Source organism: Cavia porcellus, unplaced genomic scaffold, assembly GCF_034190915.1.
Source record: "Cavia porcellus strain 051 isolate PalLab524CR breed Dunkin Hartley unplaced genomic scaffold, mCavPor4.1 scaffold_19, whole genome shotgun sequence".
Classification (NCBI taxonomy): Eukaryota; Metazoa; Chordata; class Mammalia; order Rodentia; family Caviidae; genus Cavia; species Cavia porcellus.
The window spans coordinates 3,509,445-3,537,428 of NW_026947502.1; the positions used below are offsets into that span (position 1 = coordinate 3,509,445).

Below are 27,984 nucleotides of genomic sequence, written 5' to 3' on the forward strand. Positions count from 1 at the left end.
AGGTGTTTTAAGATTGCCTTGAGTTTAGAGACTGACAAGGTGAGAAATGATAGCTTTATTTTAGGTAAGGAGTTGATTTGCTTGGCTTATATATTTTATGTACATTTTATATTTTTGTGAAGTTTAAAGTTTTTATCATGTAAAATTACAACTCTTGCCAGGCGTGGTGGCTCATGCCTGTAATCCCAGCACTTGGGAGGCTGAGGTGGGAGGATCATTACGAGTTCGAGACCAGCCTGGGCTACAAAGTGAGCTCAAGGCCAGCCTGAACTGCATAGCGAGATCCTGTTTCAAAAAAGACAACCCCCCCCCAACAAACAAATTGCAACTCTTGTTAGATTTGTTGTAGATACTTTATGGATTTTTATTCCTATCTTGAAGTACTATTTTCCCCTGCCCTTCCTGATTGGCTTGCTAGTGTGGAGGTCAGGACCCTGCGGCAGTCCTGCTAGATTACAGCCAGGCGGGTTTGGTTAGTTACGCACCCTCTGGCCCAGCCTGGAGGCTGACCGGGGGCTCTCCCAGCCTGTCTCCACCCTGCTTTGGGCTGTGGGAGCTGCATAGCATCCTTCCCTTTCCCTTCCCCTGGTGCTTCTCTTTGGGGCCAGCCATGGACTGAGACCTCTGAAACCTGGAGCTAGATGAAGCCTCTTTCCCCTCTAAGTTGTGTGCTGGGAATTTTTTTTCCCAGGAGTGGAAAAGCTGACCAGTACAGAAGTTGTTAGTTTTTATGTGCTATTATTTTTCTGACGGATTCCTGAAACATTTAAACTAGATTACTCGTGATTTAGTTGAAACTATTTTTACAAGTATCTCCATAGAGCGACGACCCGTCCAGTGGCTTTCAGATACTTAAGCCTTTGTCTTTTGGAATCTTAATTTCACTAGTTAAGACGTGCGCTAGAGTAGTGCAGAGTGAACAGTATCCAGTGTAATGTTGAGCACCCTGCCCTGCCTGACTGTAGTGGGAAAGTTGTAAGCTAAGGAATCATGAAATGAGCCAGTGCATGTGAGTGGGCACTCAAAAAGACTGCATGTGTGTTCAGTTACTGCGTGTTGTTTATAATATATGGTCTTCTAAAGACTGTTCTGACACTTGTTTGTGGGACACTTAAATGTTTTTTTCATATTGCTTGTATGCCTTGTAATTTTTTGTTTTTGGTTAAACATTAGGTTAAAAAAAAAGCAAGGCAAATAGTCCGTTAGTGTGAAGTTCTATGTTTCTGTGGCTGAGATTGAGGCCGTTTTATTATTTGCTATATGTGTTGGAGGATGAAATTCCTCTGCAGTCCTTGTTTGTTATGTTTTTTCTTCTTTGCATACTTGGGATGGAAGCCAGGGCCTGGTACTTGCTAGGCAAACAAACACTCCGCCGCTGCACTGTACCTTGCCCTTTTTGTTTATTTTATTTTGAGACAGAATCTTGCTAAGTTATGTTTTCTTTTCTTTTCTTTCTTTCTTTTTTTTTTTTGAGACAGGGTTTCATTATTATAATTCAAGCTGGCCTTGAACTCACTGTGTAGCCCAGGCTGGCCTTGAACTCATGACGATCCTTCTGCCTCTGCCTCCCGAGTGATGCAGTTACAGTTGTGCACCACCACACCTGGCCCAAAATTTTTTGGCACTGAGAATCTAATTCAGAATCTCATGTTTGCCAGGCAGGTGCTGTGCTGCTGAGCTGTATCACCAGCCCGTTACATTCCATTTTCAGTCCTCTTGCTGTACCTTTCGGTAGCTGGGATTTACAGGTGTGCACCACATGCCAGACTTGGTCTTTCTGTCTTTGATCTTTTGGCTCCTCTTGAGATCCCCTGAGGAAGCTCGAGGTTTGCACCTGCTTCAGTGACAGTGTGTTGCTCAGGAGCTCTGTGGGTGTGGTAGGGTGTGGGGAGGAGGAGCACTGAGGAGTGCTGTGGTTGGATCTCAGTCTCCAAGTGAGTTTGTGTCCTACACACGTGCTTCTCAGTTTTGTTGTTGTTTTTTATCCTGAGATGAGATGAAAAGGGCACTGGAGTTGGGTGTTACCATCTACCGAGGAGGTGTGTGTCTGTGAAAGCCCAGCTGGCTGGGCTCTAGAAGGAGTTGCTCTGAGGGTGGGGACAGAACACTCTGGCTTGTTTGAGCCTGGCTGTCATTGCACTCAGCTGAGACACCGGAGTTTTTTTCTGTCAGCACTATGGGAATGGGTTCCTAAGGGTGAAACCCACAGGTGTGGGGGGAGCCTCCCCAGAGACTGCCTCACCCTGGAGTATTTAACTCTACTTTTGTCCCCCTTGGGCTGTCATGACTTAGAGTTTAGGCTTTCCTGGATGAGAACTGGGTGCTGGCCAGGTTTCTGTGATGCTCCGTCTCCCCAGGACAGCAGTTGTAAGAAGAGTTGTTCATTGCTCTTTTCTTGTGTGGATGGGAGTGATGATTTGTGCGTTCCTTACATGGTAGACTAGAAGTCAGATTACCCTGCTTTTAAAGATAGATTATTCATTACCACTTATTACAGTGTGCACATGTAAGCAAATTCTATTCAAGTATGTGATGTAAGTGTACACACTCGTAGCTAAATTGTTAAAGTAGCTGGATCATAATGCTCTGGAGTTGTGAGTTCTCTGAAATGTATTTTCTGTTGTTTTTTTTTTTTTTCTCTTTGGTTTTTTTGAGACAGGGTCTCACTGTGTAGCCCAGGCTGGCCTTGAATTCGTGGCAAGCCTCCTGCCTCAGTTTCCTGAGTCCTGGTATTATAGGTGTGTACCACCATCCCTGGTTTGTACATAAAGATTTTGAAGCTTGAGGTTTTTGCATACAACATTTAAGATGTTCATTGACCTTTAATAAATCCGTATTTATGTTAAGTATTCTCCAAAGATTCTGTGAACACTTGACTTTTTTTTTAACTTTTTGACTTGCTGAGGAAAAAGTACACAAGACTCCATGGGCCGTGTGGTCACCATTGTGGAAGAATGTGCCTTATCAGTAAATAACCGCATAGCCCACGATTTGGTGTCTCTGTTGCTGCCACAGCGCACGTTGGCTGCTCTGCTGACATCTACAGGACTGCCTTTCTGAGCACGCTTGGTCACCGGGAAAGCTGAGCTCTGAGGTGTGTGTAGGAGTGCAGGTGTGTGTAGGTGTGTGTGTGGGCCAGTGCTCCCACCCATTCTTCGTCAGACCGGTTCCTGTGCCTTCCACGTGTGAAAAAGAAACAGGTAGAAAGTGTTTTCCTGAGTGGTGGCCTAAGAATCATTTTGCTCTCTCTACTCTTCGTTTCCCACAGTGCAGTAGTTGGTGGTGTGGCACTTGTGTGCCCAGGGGTGGCGCTCCAGAGCCTGTGGGCCGGCTGCTGTGCTGTGGGTCAGTGGTGGTACAAGGCTCCACTAGGCCGTTTGTACCACGGGAGGCTCTGAGAGCTTGGTTCGCGTGACTGCTGCGGGTGCTGTGCCAGACACTGCTGGGCTTGGAAGGCTTCATTTTTAAAACGTTGCCTGCTATTTCTTGGACCGGACTGCACCGTAGTGAGTTCCCTGTCGTGTGCTGGTTGTGAACTTTTTTTTTGGTCCTGGGGATTGAACTCACGACCTTGCACTTGCCAGGCAGACACTGCTGCTGAGCTAAATCCCCAGCCCTGTGGTTGTGAACTTTTAAGCTGCCCTCAAAAACATTGACTTACAGGAATAAAGCCAGTACCTTCCCGTTCAGTGGGTCCTTGCGTGGTGCTGACGCGGTGGTGCAGTCTGTTTCTAACCTGTGTTATTTTAGACACTTGTGCACTGGCTCCATCGTTAGTGCGTGTAATGCTTGGGGATCTGCAGAAAGCCGGAGTGATGATAAAACACCAAGCGAAAGAATCATTTCTATCTCCTGGGCTGCTCCAATAATGAAGGAGATGTTTACTGTACAGGTCATGGCTGTGTTAACGATGTCAGATGCTTTGGGGGTGCAAACAGGAATTGGAAATAGAAGACGCTATGGGAGACAGTGGTGACATTTAACAGGATGTTCAGGGAAGGCTGTGTGCGGCGGTCCTCCAGATGGATGGGTGGTCGGTAGCTGGGTAAGGGAGGACTTGTGAGAAGAAGCCGCAGAGCTGCCTAGGAAGAGGGACCAGTGGGTCCAGGGACTCCTGGATGGTGGTGCTCTCCTGTGAGAGAGACCAGGAGGGCATCGAGGTGGCGCTCTGCAGAGCCAGAATGGGAATGAGGTCAGAGAGGGAGGGCAGGGCCAGTGCGCATGTGGCTGGTGGGTCATGAGGCAGCTGAGATTTTTCTCTTTTCTGGAGTGGGAAACCCTTGGGTGGTGCTGGTCCGGCCGAGCTGCACCCTGGCCCCCAAGGCCTCCTGGGCTGGTAAGGGAGAGGCAGTGTGCTGGTCCTGCTGCAGTGGAACACGGGAATCGCTGTGCTTGGAGATGGGCTGCAGTATCTGAGCTGGGACTGTGGGAGGTTAGACTGCAGAGTTCCCGGTGCTGCCCAACAGGGTGAGACAGCGGCTCTGCAGAAGGTTGCTGAAGGAGATGCTGGCTGAGGCGGCTCACAGCTTCAGGGCTTTGACAGCAAATGGAACAGTATTGCTCAGGTGAGGTCCATCGCCAGACACTGCAGCAGGAACCTCAGGGGTACAGGCTTGCTGCAACGTCCACCCTGTTTCACACTTGTAGTGGGAGGTGTGGCAGAAAAAATCATCTTTCTTCTCTTTTTCTGAAAACACAAATGTGCATGCTGACTGTGAATTTGTTGAATCTTACAGTAAAATCGCATCCTAGAATCATAAACACTTAGGTCAGTGAATTTAACACTTTTTAGAAAAGCGCTGGAGAGGGGTGATTCGGTGTTTAACTGTATTACTAAGTTTAGAAATCCCAAAGTCTGACGCACTGACACTGCCTGTCTGCCTTTGGAGGGGCTGTCATGCTTCCTAGAAGACACCCAGTCGATTTCGGGCTGTCTCCTTGCATCTGGGTTGCCTCCCGAAGGCCCCCATGTACGATGTGAGGGCTCCAGCCCAGGGAGATGGCGGGGCTCTGAGCGGGGAGGCCGCTGTGTGGAAGGCTCGCTCCGGGCTGTGGAAGTGGCCCTCGGAGAGGCCTGGGCAGCTCCTGTCTTCTTCTCCTCTCTGCTTCTCCGCTGTGCCTTACTGCCTCCTCCGTGGGTTCTCAGCATCGTCACGGCAACTGATCACAGACTGAGACATTTGAAATTTGAACAAGAGAAATCTTCACTCTTTAGGTTGTCGAGCAGGATCTCAAGTGTGGCCCAGGCTGGTCTTGAACACGCAGCCATCCTGCTGCCTCGGTGTCTCAGTGTCTCGGTGCTAGGGTTACAAGCGTGTGCCACCATGCCTCTATGCACACTTAGATAAATTGAAGCAGGTTGATCAGAGATAATATAACACCATCCGTTTTTGTTTAGTCTCAAATGTGGTTAAACATTAATTTGAGACTTTCTACTTACTGTTTCTAGTGACTCTTACAGAAATAAACTCAGTCAGTAGCCATTTACCAACGTGTACTCAGTATTAGCAGAGCTTAGTTTTTAGGGTGATGGAAAATGAAGGTAGCAGTCCTGTGTTGTTCTCCCACGTCTCACAGCAAGTTGGGAGCACTTCCACTCAGCCTGTTCCATGTCGGGGCTATGGCTGGGGACCGTGTCCTCCCTGGTCCTTCTGGAGCGCACATGTGAGAACACAGCACTGGGGTTGAGAAGTGGATTGTGTCAGTGGGATAAGATAGTTACCATGGAAATGAGAATGCAGGGGACTTTTTGATAAACAGGAAGAAAAACTTCAAATAATTTTTAAAAACATACTTACGGCAAATAAGCCTCTATGCACATACTTTTCCCCTCTATGCTCATCATTTTCCCTTTATGTTTATAATCTTCAACTAGCAGGCAGTGGCAAGAATCTCCCTGAGGCCTATTAACTGACAGCTTTTATGAGTACTGAAACATTTCTTTAAAGATCTGTTGTTCTGCAAGTCATCTGACCACATCTGGGAGATAATTGTGCTTATCTGGAACACACAGTCTTCATTTACAAGTGCTGTCTTTGTGTAAGTGATGTGAAAGTCTACATCGTATCTAAGGTCATGAATTCTTAAAATAGCTAAAATAAAATTGTTTCTGTAACACCAATAGCATTATTTTTTTTCTCTTGAGTTTTATAAACCTAGACACACATTGGAAGGATGAAGATGATTAAACCTTCGGTTGTGTTTTGTGGAGTTAGTGTTTGTGTGCACCAAAGCCGCCTTCCCTGGCCTTGGTGGATACGAGTAGTGTAGGAACTCAGATTTTATTTTAAATCAGTAATAGGTAATAATGTGGTGTTACAGAGAATAAAGTGTTTATAACTCATATAATCTGTTACTAAAGACAGATTAGACTAATACCCTGGGACTGGTTTTATGATGTCTGTAGAAGATTGAACATTTTTAAAAGCACTTTCGAAGAATTTGTTCATCTGTACTATAAACATTTTGTAAACCATTCTATTTTTCATCCTCTACTTTAAACTGACTTGTAATGAATAAAATTAATACAGATCAATTTTATTAGCATGTCTCGTATGTGAGACAGATTCCATCTTAAGACTCCGCTCTTTCAAGTACTGAGTACTCTGAAGTTTAACCTGGTGTCCTCCCACTTTTGTATATAGTAAAAAAAATTTTTTTAAGATAAACTGTTTGTAGTAGTACTTATGTTTGATTTATTTTTATAGATTTAACTTACTTTTAGTTACTCAAAAGCTATTTCTGGTTTTTCTTCGTTTTCTGTTTATTTTTTCTTCTTTCTTTGGTGGTGCTAGGGAGTTGAGCACGGGGCCTTGTGCATGCTAGACTCGCCCTCTTATTACTGTGTAGTTACTTTCCAGTGGAAGGGAAGCTTTTCCACTCATTTTCTTTTGTCTTAGCATGTGGGCCATTACTTTTGTTTTCATTTGTGAAATGAAATCACTTTATGTGCAGCCATAACATTTTACCTTTAAAAGGAATCTAAGCAAATGCTTAGTCGGCCATAGATGTGCGTACTTGGACTACACATTTGCAGACCACTGCAATACCATATTCAAAGTATATTAATAAGTTAACTAATAAACTAAGTTAAAGCTAGTGAGTTAGTGGCAGATTCTTCTGTATTTTGTTGATTGTTTTTGCTTTTGACACAGTGTATGTAATCCAGGCTGGCCCTGAACTTGATATGTAGCCCAAACTGTCTCTGGATGCAGTTATTCTCCTGCCTCAACTCCCCATGCTAGGATTACAGGCTCTCACTATGCCTGCTTTCCCTTGGATTTTTTTTTTTTTTTTTGGTACTGGGGATTGAACTCAGGACTTTGCGCTTGGGAGGCAAGTATTTTGTCATTGAGGCGAATCCCCAGTGCCTCCCTTTGAGTTTTAAAACAAGTTTTCTTTCTAGTGTATTTCAATAAATTTACCCAAATAGGAAGTGAATGCCCTTACTGGACGTTCAGTTGAATTATGTCACTGCAGATATGCACAGCTTGTTTTGATAAATTGTGTTGAAACCAGCAGTACTGCAGCATTTTGGTCTCTCTGGGTAGCAGCTGGATGGTGTCTCCTGGGATCTTAACATGCGCAGTGTGTCTGCCATGTGCACACGTGTGTATTCTACCATTGCTGTGATGCTGAAAACCGTTAGCTATCAGTCCTGCATACAGGATGAGTTACTATAATCTCCTTCATGTTGAAGAAATGTATTATGAGATGTCATTTTCTCACTGCCTGAGGACATAACAAAATGAGTAAAAGACATAATTTCCATTGTGCTTAGCTTTGGGAAGTGACTTTATTCTTAGGACCTTCAAGGCATAGTTTTAAAAATTCCAAACCAGTTCTTTAGGTGCTTCTACTGTGAATTTGTACTTTAGCGTTACAGTAGCCAGCTGTGTGTCTCAGTGCCTTTCCCTGAGGAATCCAGGAAACGGCCTGTGTGTTTACCCACTTGGTATGATGAATGAGTGCAAGGTGTGTACATGAGTGCAAGAGTGGCACCGTGAGATTTAGACTCAGCTTTGTGCTCTGCCTAACTGGTTTTGCATGTGTTTCCCTGAGCATCACAGAGGGTCCAAGTAGACCTACACCACTTCAGGATTTGTTAAACAAAAATTTTCTGTTGACGTTTCTGGGGGAAGTAGCCCAATTCAGTACAGTGGCACATGAAAAACCAGATTTGCAAGTTTTGGAGGCGGTCACCAGTGAGCCATCAGATCACGCATGCATGGAGGATGAAGGTGATCATTTGGTGAATTCATGCTTTTATAAAACAGAGTGGGTGGATGATGATGGTGGTGGTGACAGCTGCTTTGATGCTGGCGATGAGAGCCTGTGACAGTGCAGTGGAGCAAGAGTCGACAGATACAGACAAGGGAACACAGCGCTCCTCGATTCAGATGAAGAAAACATCCATGTGAGTCATGTTTGCTGGTTGACATGTTGCAGAATGGCTACAGTCAGATGGAATGGTCCAGTGTTAAAACTGGCTCTGAAAGTGTAGTGAGGGTCTTGGCAGGGGTGAAACACACTGGATAGAACGGCAGTGCTGCCATTCATTGTTGGAAATTGAAACAGATGAAATGCTGCAAGGTGCTGTGACATACACAGAGGCTGAAATGGGAGTAAAATGTTTTGTATGCACAAATAGCCATATTCTAAAATGTACGTATTGTGACACTTCACTGGCTAAACGGAACGCATTCACAGGTTTGCTGTGCTTAGCAGAGATTTCTCATGGTGATCGAAAGGATTAAGGAAATGTAATGGGTCAAAATGTGGCATACAAATTTATTCCCTTGTAGATGGCAAAGACTTGCTGTGTTTTCAGTTTTGACCTTTATTTGGGAACTCAGCCAACATGTCCTTACTTGTCTGGTAATAAACCGAATGGTGCTGTGGACAGATTCATTACTCCTCTCTCCCAGACTGGTTGGAATATGACATTGGACGTGACATTTGCAGCAGAGCACAAGTTGACCAGTGCAGGAACTGTCAGAACAAGCACAAAGCAGAAATTCCAAATATAACGCTGCAATTTCAAAACATAGAATTGTATAGTACAGTTTTTGGATTTCAAAAAGATAGAATGTTGGCTTTATATATGGAAAAGAAAAGCAAACAGATATTGCTAATGTCAGCATTTCACCATGATGGAAACTCGGATGGGGAAACCTCAACACACAGAAGCCTGAGATGGAGGCTTCCTGCAGCAGCTGTGATGGTACTTTGAAGCATTGGCCAGTGGCTGTTCCACTCTGCCCTAAACATGTATGGCCTTAATAGTCTGATAATTTACAAAGAAAATAACATTGCACAATAGAACAGAAATTTCCTTAGAGGACTGGGACTGGAGCTCCTAGGAGATCATTTACAGCAGAGGAAGCGCACTGTTTGTGCCCCCCTCCCCTCCCAGAGCAGACCGAGGAGCACAGTGGGGAGCTGGCAGGTGAATAGGCAGGCGCAGACTTACAAGGACCAAAGGACGGGCATGGCAGGAGAACAGAGAGCTGTCTGCTGTGCCTGCTAGAAAGTACAGGAAATGCAGCACAAATGCTGTCAGTGTAGGCGACACTGGTGTGTAGGACATGCAGCCGTCATGTGTGAAGACTGCCTTGGGTGTGAGTTGAAGCCAAGTTTATTTTTGTGGTAAACTTTTGCTTGTGTTTACATTGTAGCTCACACAGGTTTTTATTTCTTATGTTATCTCTTAGGTTTTATAAGCAAGCATAGAGGTGATGTGAAAGTGGTGTCTGTTCTAAACACTGATTATACTTTTTTTTTGTTTTGTTTTTTTGAGACAAGGTCTTGCCATGTAGCCCAGGCAGGCATCAAACTCACAGCAGTCCTCCTGCCTCAGACTCCCAAATGCTGGGATTACAAGTGTATGCCACCACGCCTAGCTCATTACATATTTGATATTTTATTACATTGACATTTATCTCCATGCTACGTGCATGTTGTACAATGAAGTAGGAGGCCCCTGAGAAACAGGAAGAGAGGTGCAAGACTGCAGTGTGGGAAAGGGAAGCGAGGCACGCATGGTGTCAGTGTGGGTTCTGTCAACGGTGCACACCCATGTGCAACTGTGGCTGTGTGTTCTGAGTGCACAGCAGGATGGATTAAAACGCACCTGGTAAGGCAGTGTGTGTGAAGTGCATCACATAGTGCCTGGCAGGCCCGCGTAGGGATGGCCACTTGCTCAGTACAATTTTCTAGTGCTTTCATTTTAAACTTTTTTTGTTTTTGCTTTGTTGTGGTTTTGTCTCCATTGGTTATCTTCAAGTACATCGTATTTCAGATGCACAGGAGCATGTCTGGTCTCTTACCGGAAGTGTTTTCATTTAGTCTGAAGTAAATACCTTCCCGGAACCCCATTGACGTAGCATTGAAGTGTTTTGAAGACCAGAGAATGGAGGGAAGAAGTACTGCGGCTGTGTGGCGCAGGGACCAGCTGGCCAGCGGTGCGTGGCACAGGGTCCGCCGTGCTGCTTCCCCTGTCACTGTCTGTCGGCTGCTCCATCGCCTCACCATCCTGGAGGTGCTCACCCGAGGTCGCACAGCCGTCATGTCAGACCCCAGGGGAGAGGAGAGATGTAGAGGGTAGAAAAGCACAGCCAGGCCTCAGAGGAATAGACCTAGACCGCTGGGTCCACTGAATAGAGAGAAGGGACGGGAGGAAGGGTCAGTGCTTTTGCACACAGAAACCATGAGTTTCTTGAACAACCTGTTGAATTAAAAAAACTCATAGCACTGAGTGAAATTTTAGGCTGTCTGGACCAGCCATTTAGCTATGTGACCTGGTACAGTGTGCCACAGATATTTATGGAGAACAGAGGAACAATTAATGATAGCTCCATAGAAAGTCGAACAAACAAACACAGAAACAATTCAGCATAAAACACAGCACCAGAAAGGTAATCCTGGTAATCACCAGGTCAGTAGCAAGCAGTATTTACACAGAGGCACTGCAGACGGGCTGTATGAAGGAAAGACTCCCAGATCTGCTTTTAGGTGCCTGAGGGGCTCTGGCAAATAATGTGGTCTCTTGTGGCTCATGCTGCTTGTACCTGCCACAACAGGCAGGTATAACTTTGCTGGCTTGGAGCAATGCAAGGTTTTTTTTTTTTTTTTTTTTTTTTAAAGAGCGTCTCACCATTGTAGTTCAGGATGCTGGCCTTAAGCTCATTTTGTAGCCCAGGCTGGTCTCAAACTCAGCCTCCCTAGTGCTGGGGTTACAGGTGTGTGCCACCATACCTGGCTGTTTTCTTACAGCTCTGATGTCAGAAGTCCAGTAGAAATCTGATTGTATTGAAATAAGTCATCATAGACCATCATAATACTGTATTGTTTATTATTTGTGCAGTATTTCTGGTATTTTACCCATCACTTATTGAAATTAGGCCTCCTGTGTATAGTACATATATGTGCACATGTATGTACAATAGAGAAACAATCTCTAGGGTCCCAGGTGGCCAGCACTGAAAACTGCATTACAGTATGAGTATTTAAAAACTCAGATTACTCTACCTACATGCTTACCTTTTCTTTCTTTACCTTTATGCTTGGAATATGTGATTTCAACCAGATACTGATATATCCATTCCACAGAAAGAACCCTTTGTTCACTTCAGGTTTCTTGCTGAGATGAGAACAGCGAATTCCTTGAGTTGTGCGTTTAGCAGCTTTGTCCTTGAAAAGGGCACTGCAGAGTTGCTTAGATATTCCTTTCAAAAAGCAGTTTGAAAAGTGGAGCATGGTGGTACATGCCTGTAATCTCCACATGATGGCTGTGAGTTGAAGGCCAGCCTGGCTATGTAGTGAGACCCTTTCTCAAAAAGGAATGGTGGGGAGAAAATGCAGGAGCTTTCTGCAAACTTCTCATTCTGTTAAAAGCTGCAGAATTTGGGCTGGGGATTTAGCTCAGCGGCATAAGCACCTGCCTTGCAAGTGTGCAGTCATAAGTTTGATTCCCGGTACTGATTTAAAAAAACAAAAAAAAACTTCCCTGAAAAAGCTGCAGAATTTATATCAGCTGGCACAAGGTTAATTTGTCTCATAAATTCGCAAGGGCAAAATACACACCCTGCACTTAGGATAGGACTGAGCTGTAACATGTATTTCTTCTGTGCACATATTTCCTCTGTGAAGTAGCTTGCTTTGTTGTATGTTGTGGCTCTAGCAGGCTGTTCTGATGCTGTGTGGTGTGACTCCTCTTTTACAGAGGTGGCTGTATCACCTGAGGGCTGCTGCTGGTGAGCAGAGCTCTGGAAGCCAGAGAAGTGGAGTTTTTTTTTTTTTAAACACAAAATAGAATTTACTATTTTTTGAAGTCTTAACCTAAATGTGAGGGTAGAATGTAAAGTAGGCTACTCAATTATCAAAGAGTTTTTTCGGTGGGTTGTGTGAGGGAATGAGAGAGTTGTTTTAGTGTCTTTGGTCTGCAGCTCTTCTTGGTGAAATACTTTAAACAGTTGAGAACCACATTGCTTAGTGGCGTGGTCACAGTAGGGTTTTGATAGAAGGGTTACACAACCTACTGACTTCTAGGTAATTAAAAGACACAAGTGTCTTAATGACTTTATTCAGTGAGTACAACACATGGTAATGGCCAGCAGACATCAGGTGAGAGAGAGTGTGTCACAGCATTTCACATGAAAAGATTAAAACATGCAGTGCAGTCGACACTAGCAAACTTCATGTATTTAAAGTTCTTGAGCCATGCCTAGCACATAGTAAATGAACATTTACGTCTTATTTAGCAGTATTATTTAGTATTTAGTATTATTTAATAGTATTATCTCCTAAAATATCCAGCTGTTCATCTTTTTGCTTTGTTTCAGAACTGTTGAATTGTCAGTGCCACTTGCAGCCTTGTTAGACATGCAGATTTTTGTTCCAATCCAGACTTAGTGGATCTGAGGTTCCGCTACCAAAGCTCAGCAGCCAGTATTTTACTGACCAGCCCTCTGAGGATTGCTTTGCCCAGTAAGGTTAACAAACCAGTTTTTAGAGTTCCACCCCAAGAGGAGAAATGAAACAGCGATGACAGTGGAAACCACTCTCTAGAGACACCACCGTTTTTTTTTTTTTTTTTAATAGTGAGGGTTGAACCCAGGACCTTCAAGCTAAGTTACAGCACCATCCATGCCCCCACACCCTTTATTTTTTAGTTTGTCAAGACCTTGCCAAGTCGCTAAATTGCCTGGGCTGAGCTCAGATTTGCAGTCCCCTTGCTTCAGCATCCCAGAGTCCTGGGATTATGGCTGTGTACCATATGTGGCTGGGACACTGCTTCCGTGAAGCAGACAAAACTGAACTGCCATTATTGGTGGCATTGATGGGAAAAAGATAGTGTTTGCTTTAGAAATGCCTGGCATCTCAGTGTTTCAAAACACTAATGCAGCTTGTTTTAGAGGCTCCCAAGTGTTTTGTTTTATTTATTCATTTATTTTTGATGCCGGGAATTGAAGTCAAGACCTTACGCTTGCCATGCAGGTGCTGTGACACTGAGCTATATTCCCTGCTCACTTTTTTATTTTAAAGTTTTTTTGTTTTATTTTTTGAAATGGTCTTGCTATGCAGTTCAGGCTTGTCCTGAACTCACTCTGTAGTCCAGGCCAGCCTCACACTCAGGGCTGTCCTTCTGTCTCAGACTCTTGATTACTAGGATTACAAGTATGTACCTCTGTGGCTGGCCCAAAATTTTTAATTGTGGCGTCTTAACACATTTTTTTTTACAGTGCCCCAGGCTAGTCGAAAATCACACGTTTATCAACTAATACGGTCCAAATGGCTTAATGATTCATGAGATGCTTGTGCCTCCTACACATCATGCAGCTTTTCAAACTGTGGAATCAGATCAGACTGTCACTGTTTTCCCAGTTCTGTACTGACATCTACACAGTATTCTTCTCTACCGCAGCCACTAGAAACTCAGCTTCAAAAAGGTGTCATTAGGAAAAAAGTATATTCTTAACACTGAATTATCTCAAGCTTGTGGTCCATAGTTGCACATAAAAGCATATTTGATTAGTTTATATATATATGAAATCTCCATGCCAGCCAAGATGGTGGGCACATCCATCACCCCAAAAGTCCTTGAGGTATCTTTGTATTCCTTCCCTTCCTGACTCCATCCTTTCCCCTGTGCATACAGAATATACTACATGCCTTTTAAAATTATTAACACACAATATATAATATGAACCTTTTAAAAATGTTAACAGTATATACTATGTACCTTTAAAAAATATGGTTTCTTTCAACATATTTTGAGGTTCATTCATATTTAGCATGTATCAGTATTTCATGTATATCAACTGCAGAGCAGGAACTCTGAGATAATCAGAGGTTATTAGTACTATACCCTAAAATAAATTTGAAATAATTACGCATTCATCTAATATGCAGTTGTTAAATTTCCCCATTGCTGCATAAAAGTACTGTATAGTCAGTCCAATCAGGGTGTGTAGAAAGCTAGCATGGTAGAACATAATGTGAAAACTACCTTTCGTTTCTTGCCCTCTTGAGTTTGCTCTCAGTGCCTTGGTCCTGACCTTAGGTAGTGATCTTACTGTGCTGCAAAGGGATGGGAAGAACGTTTCCGCCCAGTGTAGTGTGCACCGAGGTGATGGTTGATGCTTGCGCAGCGCTGCAGCAGCCTTGGCACAGACGGCCGGGAGCAGGCAGAGCGAGCCCTGGAGAGGTCGCGCACCCACGCAGCACGGCGGAGGGCGCACCACTTTTCTTTGCAGACGCCCGGCTCAGGGGTCCCCTTTGCCCACGACTGACATCTTGCGTCTGCCTTGAATCCTAATGCTACCTACCAAGCAAGGTGCAGCCTCTTAAATGTCCACATTGGCCCTAGAAACGCTGGCTTGTTTGTGTATTTGCAACAAGGCCTCTCTGTGGAGCCCAGGCGAGCCTTGCAGAGTCCTCTCTCCTGCGCCAGCAGGGTGGCGAGGGTCCCAGGTGGACACAGACAGCAGTTGGCGGAGGCGCCCCGCCTCACGGAGAGGATGGTGGCGCCGGCGGATGACGGCGGATGACGTCACGAGCTGCGACGTGCCCCGGGGCCCAAGCGTGGGCGCCTTGGCAGTGTTCAGGCTTCCATCCGGTGGGTGCTTCGCGTCCACGCTGTGCACGCGTGGGTTTGGGCCCTCGTTCTCCTCCTGGAGAGTCACCGTCACCGCCCTAGACCCCGCTGAGTGCTGTTGACTTTACCCACCAACGCCTCTCCCGGTCGCCTCTCGGCGTTTTTTGAATCTGAGCCCCTCTCTGCCCCGCGGCCATACGAGTGGTCCCCAAAGCCGCTCAGTTGTGTCCGACACTGCGTGGCCTCGGCTGTGTGTCTTCCACCGTTTCCGCCCTGGCTCTGTCTCCCCTCGGGCCCGGCAGCATGGTGCTGCTTTCCTTTTCTGGATGATCGTGGGCCTTCTATCCTCAGGGAAAGAGGAGCTCAAGGATGCTGTTTTCATTTCCCAGAAATGAGATTAGATTAGGTGGCAGGAAGATAGGTGCCTCCCAGTACCGCGGTCCTCTCCTTCAATTCCAGTAGAAACATGGTTACTATTTTCAGGCGAATGATGGACTGTCCAGCGGGAGACATCATGAAGTAAGTAAGCGGAAGTCGGCTCTAGCTTTGCGGTGAGAGAGTTGCCGCTGAGACCTAGTTTACTTGCCGGTGGAGTAGGAAGCTTGCTGTGTGCTGCCGCGTGGGCGCGGCCTGAGCAGGCCAGTGACTCTTATCCCCTAGGTTGCCCTGCAGTTGTTGGAATAAATCACTCGGGGGAGGGGGACGAGTGTTCTGCCAAGCTCCAGATACCCTTCCAGAGGAGCTGATGGAGACTCAGGTCTGTTAGAAGTTGCTTTTTGGGGGCTGGGGATTTAGCTCAGCGGCATAAGTACCTGCCTGGCAAGCAGGCGGTTGTGAGTTCGATCCCCCGGTACCGATGAAAAGAAGAAGAAGAAGAAGAAGAAAAAAGTTGCTTCTGTTCTTTGCTTGAGGTCCTCTCACTGAAGTGAGAGGCGCTTCCCAGCCAGGAGCAACTCCCCTGCCAGTAAGGTCCTGTGAGGCTAGGAGCCACTGGTCCATGGAATGTAACTGTTGTCTTGCTGCAGCGAGAGAGGCTTGCTGGCTTCTGCTCACAGCAGGGGTGCAGCACGAAGCCTGCCTCTACCCTTTGGTCAAGGGACTTCCTGGAGGACATGCTGGAAAACTTTATGTCCAGTGATGGGGAAGATAAATTTGGATATGCCTGGACAGACAGCTTTCTATCAAGGCAAATTTAATGGAAAGTTCGCCATATATACATTTTTTGGGGGCACCAGAACTTGAACTCAGGAGCTGTGCTTGCCAGGCAGGTGCTGTGCCACTGAGCTATAACCTAGCCCAAATTAGTAGTATATAATCAGAAAAAAAGCACAAAAGACTTATCAGTGTCTTCTTATGCTGCTTTCATCCTAAAAAGGAGTTGGCATTGTCTCATAAAGCTCATTTAGGGAATTATGCTTTATGATCCCAAACCAGAATAGTTTCAGCTCTGGTGGTACATTCCTGAAATCCCAGCACTCAGCAGGCTGAGTGAGGCAGGAGGACTGCTGCAAATTTAAAGCCAGATCTGGGCTGCATAGTGAGTTCAAGGTAAACCTAAACTATTTAGTGACAGTCTCAGAAACAATAAGAAAAAACAGGACCAGAAGAGAAGTTTGCTGAGTGCAGTGGGAAAGAGATGAATGCTGAACCTGGGACACCATGGAAGAAAAGTGAGACAGAGCACAGGTGCCTGTGGCTGTGGCGAGGGTGTGGTGGGTGGCAGGAAGTCTGTGGGCTAGGCTTTTCTGGAGCAGCAGCATGCGAGGACAAGATGGCAGGAAACCATTGCGTCACACCAAGAAAAGGAGAAAAGCTTTCTTCTCCCTGCTCCTTTTTGGGAGATGGGGTCTTGCTATGTGGTTCAGGCTGACCTGGAAGCCACTTTATAGCCCAGGCTGGCCTCAAACTCAGAATCCTCCTGCCTCAGCCTCCTGAGTGCTGGGATGATAGGTGTGTGCCACCATGCCCAGCTAATGAAAATTTAAAATCCTTAGCCTAAGGGTCTGGACTGTTTCTTGGTTTTCTGCTACAATTTTAGCTTTATGTGACCTCTTGGAGCAGCAGCTCAGAAGTCACATTCAGTTTCTTACCAGCACCTCTTAGGACTTGACTGAGTTTGGAGAAATAAAGATTATTTTGTTTCCTAGTGCGTAACATTAATTGTACATACATTAGTCTGTAAGACTAATTTTTAAACCAGGCATTTTTTAGTTTTTATATTTTTTGGCACATGCAGTGCATCATGATTATATTCCTTATGGGGTGTTGGTGCACACATTTTTTTCTTTTGGCACCAGGGATCGAACTAATGACCTTGCGCTTGCTAGGCAGGTGCTGTCCCACCGAGCTACATCCCCAGGCCCTGCATTTCTTTTTCCATTCTCTTACTTTCCCAGTTGTTAGTCCTCTTTCCTTTTTTGTAGAAGACCTAGCTTCCTGTTTCTAATTATCTTATCTTTTATTTTACACCTTTTTTATATTTTGGTTTTCTCCTATAAGGGAAACCGTATGATACTTAAGTTTGCATGTCTGCCTTGCTTCAATGAACACGGCCTCAAGGTACATCCATTTTCCTACATATGACCCGTTTGCCCTTCTTATGCCAGCATAGTACTCCATTATGTATAAATGCCACGCTTTCTTTAAACATCCCTCACTGATAGATGTATAGACTGTTCCCCAGTTTTAGCTGTTATGTGGTACTGTCACTAGCGTGCATGTATGCATGGACTTTGCCCCTGTAGTAGGCTGTTTTTAACTCTAGGGAGGATGCCTAGAAGGGGAGTAGCTGCCCTGAATGGAATTCCCAGTTTCAGTGTTTTGGGGAATCTGCAACTGCTTTCCATAGTGGTTGTATTAGCTTACGTTTCCATCAGCAGCGGAGAAGGGTTCTTTTCTCCCACAGCCTCTTCAGCATTCCTTCTTGGTGATGGCCCCATTCTAGGACGGAATCTCAGTGTTGTTTTTAATTCGCCTTTCTCCGAATGCCAGAGGTGTTGAACAGTTTTTCACGTACTTTTTCATTTGTCCTTGTGAGAAGTGTCTGCCCATTTGAGTTGCCCGTCCTTTTGATTGGCTCTTTTATTAGGGGAGAGCTGACTCTTTTGAGTCCTGTCTAAGGAATAGCTTCCAAAGATTCATGTTCACATTTCACATTCTTTCTCACATTTTGTTTCTAAGTTGTGTCTCCTTATCTTGATTTTTGTGGTTGCTGTTTGGTTGCTGTGCAGAATCTTTAATTTGCTATAAAACCATTTGTGGACTCTTGGTATTATTTCTTGTGCAGTTAGGGTTCTGTTCAGAAGCACTAGCCCGTTTGTATCTTCAGGAGTTTTACCTATTTTATCTTTTAGCAAAAATAATGTCCTGTTTTAACATTGACACTTCTGACACTTTCCCACCGGCTTGAACCACGTGTACAAGCCTGGCTGCCCCAGCTGAGGCTCACGCCTCTGGTGGTAGAAGTGGTACAGTCTGGCCAGTGCCACTGGAGATTTAAGCCCCCTGGTAGTCAGATGTATGAATACTGACCCATCGTGAATCCATTTTGATTTTAGTTTGTGCATTGTGAGGACAGCCAGTGTCCCGGCAGCATCTGTAGAGAAGCTCTTTCCTGCGGCATTAGAGAGAGCTGATTGCCTGGGCTTACTTCTGGTTCCACCGATTCACGTGCTTTTGTGCCAGTACCATGCTGTTCTTATCACTGTTGCTTTGTATTATAACTTGAGGTCCAGGATTGTGACATCTGCTTTACATTTATTGCCCAGGATTGCTTTTGTTATTCTGGGTCTCTTACAGTTCTGTGTAAATTTTAGAATTGTTTTCTCAAGTACCATGAGTAACGCTGTTGTCAGTTTGGGACCGAGTTCAACCTGTGTGTCAGTTTTGGGACTGTGGCAGGCGATAGAGTCCTCTTCACTGTTCTTTGGCAGAGCACTGTAGTTTCTGTTCTGGAGGTCTTTCCCTCCCTTGGTTAGGTTCATTCCTAAGTGCAGTAATGCCTCAGGTCATGAATTTGCACAGCCGCCTTCCCAGCACCAGCAGAGGGAGCCACGTCCCGGAAGTGGGAAACAAGTAGGTCCGTCAGCTGAGGGCCCTGTATTGAATTTTCTTGCTGCTATTGTGAACGGTGTTATTCTTTTATTTTTTATTTTTGGTGCCGGAGGTCGAACTCATGACCTTGCGCTTGCCAGGCAGGCGGTTAAGCCACTGAGCTAAATCCCCAGCTGTGTCTTTATTATTATGTAAAAATATTTAATATGTTGGGGATGCAGCTATTCATCATTTTCTCTCATTAGTTTTGGAGGTATTTTTCATTTTCTGTCTTTCAATAAATTAGAGTTAATTAATATATATAGTACTAAACTGCATATATATATTTTTCTTTTTTTTATTGGTACTGGGGATCGAACTCACAACCACCTGCTTGCAAGGCAGGTGCCTATGCTGCTGAGCTAAATCCCCAGGTCCCTTTTTTTTTCTTTTATTTTTTTGGTGAACGGTGTTATTCTTGAAACCTCTTCACTAAGGCCATTGTTAGTGTACACAGACACTCTTGATTGGTTTTTGTGTGTTGACTTTTTATCTTGCTCTGCACTACTGAGTTTGGCTATCAGTTCTCAGAGGCTTCTGGTGGAAATATTTTGGGTTTTTTATGTAAAGGGTCATGTCATTTGTAAATAATGGTGATTTGACTTCTTTGCTTTTCATTTCTCTTATTTAGTTTTGGTGTTGGATTGCTCCAGCTAATGTTTCAAGTACCATATTGAACAGCATTGGTGACAGTGGTCATTCTTGTTCTTGATTTTAGGGAGGAAACTTTGTTTTCCCCCAGTTAATACCATGTTGGCAACAATTTTATGATAAGGTCCTTCTATAATTATTTTCTTAGTTTTTTAAAAATGTGAATGGATGTTGCATTTTTTTTTTTTTCTGAGCCACTTGGCATGCTGATGTGACTTTCGTGCTAGCATGTGCTAGTGTGGTATATTATGTTTATTGACTGGTGTATGTGAAACCATCCTTAATCCAGGGCAAAGCCTGCTCACTCATGGTGTATGATTTTTTGCATTCTTTTGCCACATATGTGTGGAAGATTCCTGTGTCTTATGTCTGTTAAGGAGATTGGCCTGTGGTCAGCTGGCCTTGCCCTTGGGATGCGGGTATGTCTACTCCAGGAGGAACTGTGGACGTGTTCCTTCTCCAGGTTCACGACAGGGTTTCTCAGGAGTGTGTGTTCTCAAAGAGCTGAGCGATGGCAGCTCCATCAGGTCCTGGGCTTTTCTTGGTTGGGAGGTTTTTTTTTTTTTTTTTTTTAAATTACTGCTTCGTTTTCATTGTCCATTATGGGTTTTTTAGGCTTTTGTGTCATGTTTCAGTTTTGGTAATTCATGTGTATATGGGAATCTGTTTCTTCTGAATTCTACAATTGGACGATTTTTGAAGTAGTTATGATCTTCTGGACTTTGGTGGTATTCATTGTGATTTTTCATTTCTTTTTTTGGCTTTTTCCTTTTTATCGGTACCAGAGATCGAACTCACGACTGCCTGCTTGCAAGGCAGGCACTTATGCTGCTGAGCTAAATCCCCAGTCCCCGTGATTTTTCATTTCTAATTGCAGATTTTTTTTTGGTCATATTGGGCATGTCTTCTGTTTATTCTTTGAAAAAAAACATTCTTTGACTCATTGGAGTTTTTTTGGTCTCAATTTCATTACTTTCTTCTGATCTTTATAATTTCTTCCTTGTCCTCACTTTCGTTTTAGGGTGCTCCTTGTTTTGGGTGGATGTGAGCTGCATCGTCGGGTTATGTGGGATTGATCTGTTTTTGTGATGTGGGCACTCACACTATGAATTCCCCTTTCGGCCCACTTCTGTTGTATCCTATAGGTTCTGGTGTGTTGTGTTATCATTTGATTGTAGATGTTGATCTCTTCTTTGACCCATTGATTATTGGAGAGAATGTTTAATTTCCTTATGTTTGCACAATTTTTGTGATTTCTTTTGCCATTGATTTCAAGTGCTGTGATCTGATAGCATCCATGGGATAATTTTGGTTCTTTTGTATTTACTTGAGCATGAATTTTGGGCTAGCATGCATTCTGCTTTGGAGAAAGTTCCATATGCTGGTGGAAACCATGGATGTCTGTTAGGTTCAAGGGTTTGTTCAAGGGTTTCGTTCAACTCTGATACTTCTTTATTGTTTTTGATGTAGTGGATCTGTTTGTGACAGTGGGTGCTGAGGTCCCCTGGGGTTTTATATCCAGTAGCATGTTCCATGAAGGGGGTGTACCTGGTGTCCAGTGCACCTTAGTGGTCTGGAGTTTTGTTGCTGGTTTGTTTCTGGTCTTTTCGGTCATGTTGGATAATTCAGGTGTTTGACTCCTGATTTCCTCCATGTCAGCTTTGGGGGAGGTGGAGTTTTTGGAGGCATTCTGTGGCCTTGTCTACTCATGTTTCATTTTTTAGGGGGGGGGGGACTTAAATTTCTGGGTAATTATAGTGGAAAGGCTGCTGTTTGTATGGAGGAGACCTGTTTAGTCAGCATCTGGTTTCAGTAATGCACTGTTTGCTTAGCTCACTGCAGGTCTTGCTCTGTCCCAGCATCTGACTACCCCATTCAGAGGCTGTAATTTGAGTGCCTCGCTGCCGGGCAGTTCCGATTTGAACCCCACCGTGTGATGTTAAATAACTGACACCAGTGGTTTAGGCTGCCCAGTGGGATGCTTGTGCTCCCACCACCAAGTGGTTCAGTTTGGAGGGACAGACGCAGTGCAATTGGCCCGGCCCTCTGTTCTTTGGGACTGGACTGCAGTGTTGTTAATGACAGAAAGCCAGTTAATCCTAACAGCTTTACCACCTTGGCAGCAGCAGCAATGGCTGTCAAAGTATGTTGACATACTTTTTTCATTGCTGAGACAAAATACCCAACAGTCACCAGTTAAAAGAGGAAAGGTTCATTTCAGCTCACAGTTTGCAGGGGCTTTTTAGTTCACAGTCGGCTGGCTTTGCAGTAGAGCGGGCAGGAGGCAGCAGGCCTGCCTGCCTGCTTTTCCCTGTATCTTCCGTCTAGGCTTTAAGCCTGGGGATTTGTGCCACCCAGCCAGGGCGCTTCCTGTAGAATGATGTCACTCCCTTTGATAATCACATACCCCAGACCCCCTTAGAAAACACCACCAAGGAGCTCATGAGGCTTTGGGGGGATCAGAACCAATAATGTCCACCCTAGCTATAGAACAGTGTTGAGTAATTGCAGGGTACACAGGGCGGGGCTATAGGTAATCAGTAATAAGTACCGCCAAGCGCAGAACTGCAGCCAGCCTGAGAGAGACGGCCTGGCACACAGCGCACACGGCTGGTTATCATCTGCTGGCTCGGCCGCTTTCGGCCGAGGACAGCCAGAGTCACGGAAGACCTGCTGGCCGAAGTGGCTGATGTGCCTGCCGTCTTTCAGGAGTAGCAGGCAGTCTGGACAGGGTGGATCAGACAGTGTCCCTGTCCAGTGCAGTGAGGTACAAAGCACTCCATGGATGAAAATGGGCACAGCCTTCAGAGGTGCACACTGCAGGAGGTTCCGGGAGCAGGGACACGGGAACCAAATGAAAGGAGTAATAAGAAACACCCAAGTCCTGTGCGGACAGGGACGGACGGGGGCACCGTTGATAGCAGAATCACTGGAAGGGAAACCCAGCAGACCTGAAGGTCACCCGTTTCAGTGCTCTGCTTTTGGGTTTCTATTAGACTTACTTGGGAAAATGAGCCATTTAATAGTAATACAGATAGAAAAATAATTGCTAGGGTGTCCACACCAGAACCTAGCAGGCAGTGAGGCAGGGCCGCTCGGCCTTATTAGGAACGCGCCACTTCAGCACGGGGCGACGGGCGAGACAGCAGCCAGCACCGGCTGCTCTCAGGATGAGCCCACAACGGCGGCAGGGGGCGCAGCTCTGACGGGCGGGCTGCCAGCGGACCTCAGGGTCCCGCTCCTGTTCCTTCACGGGACAGTTCCAGGCGGTTCCTCTAGGTTTTTGACGTCATCTCTTTGTTTCAGAAGATGGAATCGGAGAGTTAGTGGGTTTGCACGCCAGCTCGTGAGATGTGCCTCTCTCAGGTCTCGGTGCAGCGATGGCGTGGGAAGCACTGGGAGGCCCCATGAGATCTGGGGTGGTCGCTGCGCGGCCTCTTCTGTACGCCCTCTCGGGGCTCCTAAGAGGTCTTTTGGGTGGACTGCCGGGTTTTGGCACAGGCAGGTGCATTCCTGGAGTCACCTGCCCGCCGAGGTGCCAGGGCCCTCAAGGGTTTTCTCCAAGTAACTGTGTCCCGCCTGCTTCTTCCCGGTCTAGAAAAGGCGGCGGCGGATTGACCGGAGCATGATTGGGGAGCCCACCAACTTTGTGCACACGGCCCACGTGGGCTCTGGGGACCTCTTCAGTGGGATGAATTCGGTGAGTCTGGGGCCATCCTCTGTCTGTCTGTCCGTCCGCCCATCCACACCGGGGAGAGGGAGCAGTCAGGCCCAGAGTGCACAGCCGAGGGGTGCCCAGCTGGCGGCCTGCAGGCAGGGCTGTGATGTGTCTTGTCACCTGACCACGCGAAGCTTGGCAAGGCTGTACGGTCCCATGGGAGTCACTTCACTGGCCAGGTACCAGGTGTCCCCTGCAGCCTGCGGGCACAGCCCCGTACCTGAGGTGCTGGCAGGCTCAGCTCGGTCTGAGCTGGGCAGCCTTCCCGAGAGCTGTGGCCCCGCTGTCCTGAGGGCCTTCTCCTTCACCTCCCCGCCACGGCCTGCAGTTGCAGTACAAGGCAGCAGAGACGAAACGTCCAGTGTCTGCCTCTGCGGGAGCTGTCACCGCGGCTGCCTCCGCACAGGGCTCCCGGTGAGATGGGAACTCCGCGGCGCTGCTCGCCTGTGCTCCCGCCTGAGCCTCTTGTGAGTGTGGGATGTGGCCGCCAGCGAGGGTGCACATCAAGGCACTGGACTGCGGGACCTAAAGCTGGGTGGTTTATGGGTATTTGGGATTTGGGGCTGTGCCGAAGCATTTCCAAGTGCCACGGACACCGTGAAGCTGACTGCCGACAGCCTTTAGTTAAATGTGCTGGGAAAACTGGCCTTCACATGCCGAAGACTAAAGGCCCATTTTAGCCACCTTGCACCAAACTGACGCCAAGATGCATCAGAGATCTAAACATGAAAAGGAAACACTAAATCCACCGCGAGACAGGGCAGGCGGACATCTCTGTGACATGGACGCAGGCAGAGCGCTTGTGAACAAAACCCAGACTGGCGACGGGAAGTTCTTCAGCAGCTGGGGCCTCGCCTCATCGGAAAGCTTGTGCACATGGGAAGAAAGAGAACGGCACAGGACGGGAGGGATTTTCACCAGTTGTTGCACAGACAGAGGACTTCTATCTAGGACATGTAAAGAGCTGAAAACACTTAGCTCTCCCAAATTCAAAGACCCAGTCCCAAAATGGGCACCTAGGATGAACAAATGGCAAATAAATACATGAAAAAATATTCCGCATCATTGGCCGTTCTAGAGATACAAGTTAAAACAATACAGATTCCATCTCATCCCAAAAAGAATGGCTGCCATCAGAGCTGGCGGGCTGTGGGGAGAAAGGAGCCCCTCTCCACTGTTGCTGGGGTGCAGACTGGTGCAGCCACTGTGGGAATCAGCGTGGAGATTCCCCAAAGTAGGGTTAGAGGTCCCATTCGGCCCAGCCATCCCCTTTCTGGATATCTTCTCAGATGAATTATGTGCACCTGTGTTTATAGCAGCACAGTTTGTAATAACTAAATCTTGGAAACAACCCAAACTAAAGGGGAAACAACCCATCAGCTAAGGAATGGATAAAAGAGAGGCGGTATTTTTATATCATGGAGTACTACCCAGTCACAAAGAAGGATAAACTTGGCTTTTATAGGTAAATGGATGCAACTTGAGACCATACTCATAAATGAAATAAATAAGACTCGAATGTGTGAACATGATTTGTCCTCCTGGTGTGAGGATCTGAAGAAGAAAGTAACCAAAATGTACAATAGGCATTGTGGGAAGAAAATACTCAGAAGGAAAAAGGGGAGAGGAAAGGAAGGAAGGGGAAAGAAAAACAATACAAGATCGTCATACTAGTAGTTTCTCTTAGTTGATTGTTTGGAAAATTCAAGCCCATGTTTTGTATGCTGATATCGGGGCAGGGGATTTAGCTCAGCAGTACAGGCGGCACCTGCCTGACAAGTGTGAGGTTGTGAGATCAATCCTGGTAGTAAAAAAAACAACAAAAGAAAACCCCAAAAAACAACCCCTCAATGTATTAACTACTGTTATTCTATTACTTTGTTATGAAATTTTGTTTTACTCTTTCCATTAAAAAAACACTTTGGGCCAGGGATTTAGCTCCGCAGCCTAAGCGCCTGCCTGGCCAGTGCAAGGTCATGGGTTTGATCCTTGGTGCAAAAAAAAAAAAAAAGCCCACCTGACTTGGAAGTGCCTGAGAAGTGGAGGGGAGTAGGCCGTTGCAAACCCCCGTTCCCAGGCTCCTGGTTGCCCTCATGTGCACAGCACAGCGGTGTGCAAAGGCGTCGCCCTCACTCTGTTCCCCTGCAGGTCAGCTCCATCCAGAGCCAGATGCAGTCCAAGGGCGGCTACGGCGGCGGCGTGGGCGGCGGCGTGCAGGTGCAGGTGCAGATGCAGCTGGTGGACACCAAGGCGGGATAGCGCCGGCCGGCCGGCCGGGCACCGGGAAAGCGGAAGTAAGCTCTGGGCCGAGTCCGTCCTGCAGGTCAGGTGTCTGGATGACAAGCAGCCCGCAGGAGCTGGGCGCACTCCCTGAAGCGGGGAGGACGGTGCGGGGGAGGCCGGGAGTCCAGGCCAGCCTGGGCCACAGAGCCAGACTCTGTCTCAAACATAAAAAAGGTTTCAAGAAGGGCAAAGCCTGAAAGTCACCTGAATTTCCCTTTTGACTTACAGGTCATTGTGAATCCGGTATTTTCTCTGTCCACTAGTCTGTCGTTTCTCATCTCGTGATTGCATTCTTTGGTTTCTAATTACAAAAGAAGTGTGATGGCACCGTGTCCACCCCCTCGTGATGACGCTGGCGAGACGTCTCCTGCCCCAAAGATGATGCTGTTGCCGTGGTGGCCTGCGGCGCTCCTGTCCTCGGTGGGCTGCCTTGGCATGACACCTGCTGCGCGCAGCGTCCCCTCCTTAACCCTGTCCCCCTGCCTCCCACCCTCGGCCTGCGGGTGTGACCTGTGCTGCCTTGTGGAAGGTGTGGGACCCACAAGCACAATGAAACTTCAGCCCCGTAGGCGTCTGCATGCTCTGTGGTTACTTGGTGGCCGTGGGGTGCGGGAGACGAGTGTCCTCTGCTGCCCTGAGGGTTCACCCTGGCACCTTGAGTGTCTTTGCTCCCAGAACTCGGCAGCTTTGTTTGGATGCGTTGGCTTTTTGGTCGGAGTGGACTGCAGGGGAGCGGCCACCTGCTGCGGGGACGGCAGCTTGTGGCTTTGAGAGCAGGGAGCCACGGACTCGAGAGTGCAGAGTGCGGGAACGTGGCTGCCCGCCCAGAGGGTGACCTATCGATGGCTTTTGGGGTTGTGGTAAGAAGCCTTTGCTCAGGTTCCAAAATGTTTCTTTCATAGATTTGTGCATTTCGGGTATCTCCATGAACGCTTCTCTCCCATGTCAGAGCACAGCGTTACACTAAGCGCGGGCAGGGTTTGTGGGACCAGCGTCCACGCTGTGTCTGCACGCAGCCCTGCAGGGAAGCAGCTGCCCGGGGACTGAGCGCCGTGAGGGACTGGGCGCTGCTCAGAGCAGCCGTGGCAGTTCCTTCTGCCTCCATCTGTCGTCCTTCCCGGGCAGAACCTTAGTCCCAGGCTCTTACGAAGCAGTGAAAAGGGCGATGCTCTTTTTAGGTGAGGAAACAGCCTTTTCAAACTTGATGTGCCAGCAGGGGACCAGCAGATGCGGTCCTTAGCGGTGTCAGTGCCCAGCACAGGTTCCAGCTCCCACCACCAGTTCCGGGTGCGGGGAGGTGGTGGTGGTGGTGGGGGGGTGGCAGCCGCAGCCTCCACACTGGTGCTGCTTTTCGGTGTTAGAGCGAGCGCTGTCACTGTCCTGGGACAGAGTGCAGGGATCCCTGGCGTGGTCACAGTCCCCCAATCCCTGGAGGGCCAGAGCTGGGGCCGGACTGGGGCGGTGTTGGTTGGCCGCAGCAGTGGCCCTCGCTTTTAGATTGAAGCTGATTAGATAGGGTTTTGTCTCAGAATTCTTTTTCCTGTTACTGCGCTGCTGAAACAGATGCCACACCTGTGAGGCAGAGGGCCTGGGTCGCGGGGGCGGCGTCACAGCCGTGTCCCCTTCTGCTGGGGCACAGGGCGGTCTCTGTAGGGAGAGCAGGTTGGCCTTGATTCTGTTTAAAATGACTTCTGCTCAGCACCCAGAGGATAAAGTTGACATATTTTTATAATATAAGCATACTTTTTTTGTACATTGTGTTCATTCTTGAATAAAGTGAATTCAGTGTTGGCTTGTAGATATTAAAAAGAAAGTATTGATTTTGATTTCAATAAATGTTTTCTTTCAATCTGGTTTTCGTTTTTTTCTTTCAAGAACTCCCTCAATTCACTAAGGTCCCCTTCCTGGTGTTCTTACCCTTATGAAGCAAAACAAACTCAAGACATCATGAAAAGACAGTTTAAACAGACTGTAATTGTCTTTCTACTCAGGGGACCCTATCTCTTGAATGCAGATGGAAAAATCCTAAACAAAAGTTTGCACAGTAAGTTTAAATATATATAAAGACAAAAACAGAAGATGACTGGGTACAGTTTATTCTAACAGAGGGTGACATGGAGTAGGGCTGGGCAGAGTCAACACT

The 27,984-nt window shown here is 46.7% G+C and overlaps 1 protein-coding gene across 4 annotated transcripts in view; it reads left to right on the forward strand.

The window, feature by feature from the left end:
* Positions 1–27,690, forward strand: part of Cdc42se2 (CDC42 small effector 2) — a 101,454-nt gene extending 73,764 nt beyond the window's left edge. For 3 of the 4 annotated variants that reach the window (XM_013146740.3, XM_063230579.1, XM_023562736.2), the window contains exons 4-6: positions 23,439–23,540; positions 25,707–25,852; positions 26,070–27,690. In XM_013146740.3, coding sequence (XP_013002194.1) covers positions 23,439–23,540; positions 25,707–25,817 — 213 coding nt within the window. In that variant the 3' untranslated portion in view covers positions 25,818–25,852; positions 26,070–27,690. Of the gene's footprint in view, positions 1–14,962; positions 15,119–23,438; positions 23,541–25,706; positions 25,853–26,069 lie in introns of those variants that run through there. The other variant, XM_013146739.2, reaches the window with a different exon arrangement.
* The last annotated feature ends 294 nt before the right edge of the window (positions 27,691–27,984 follow it).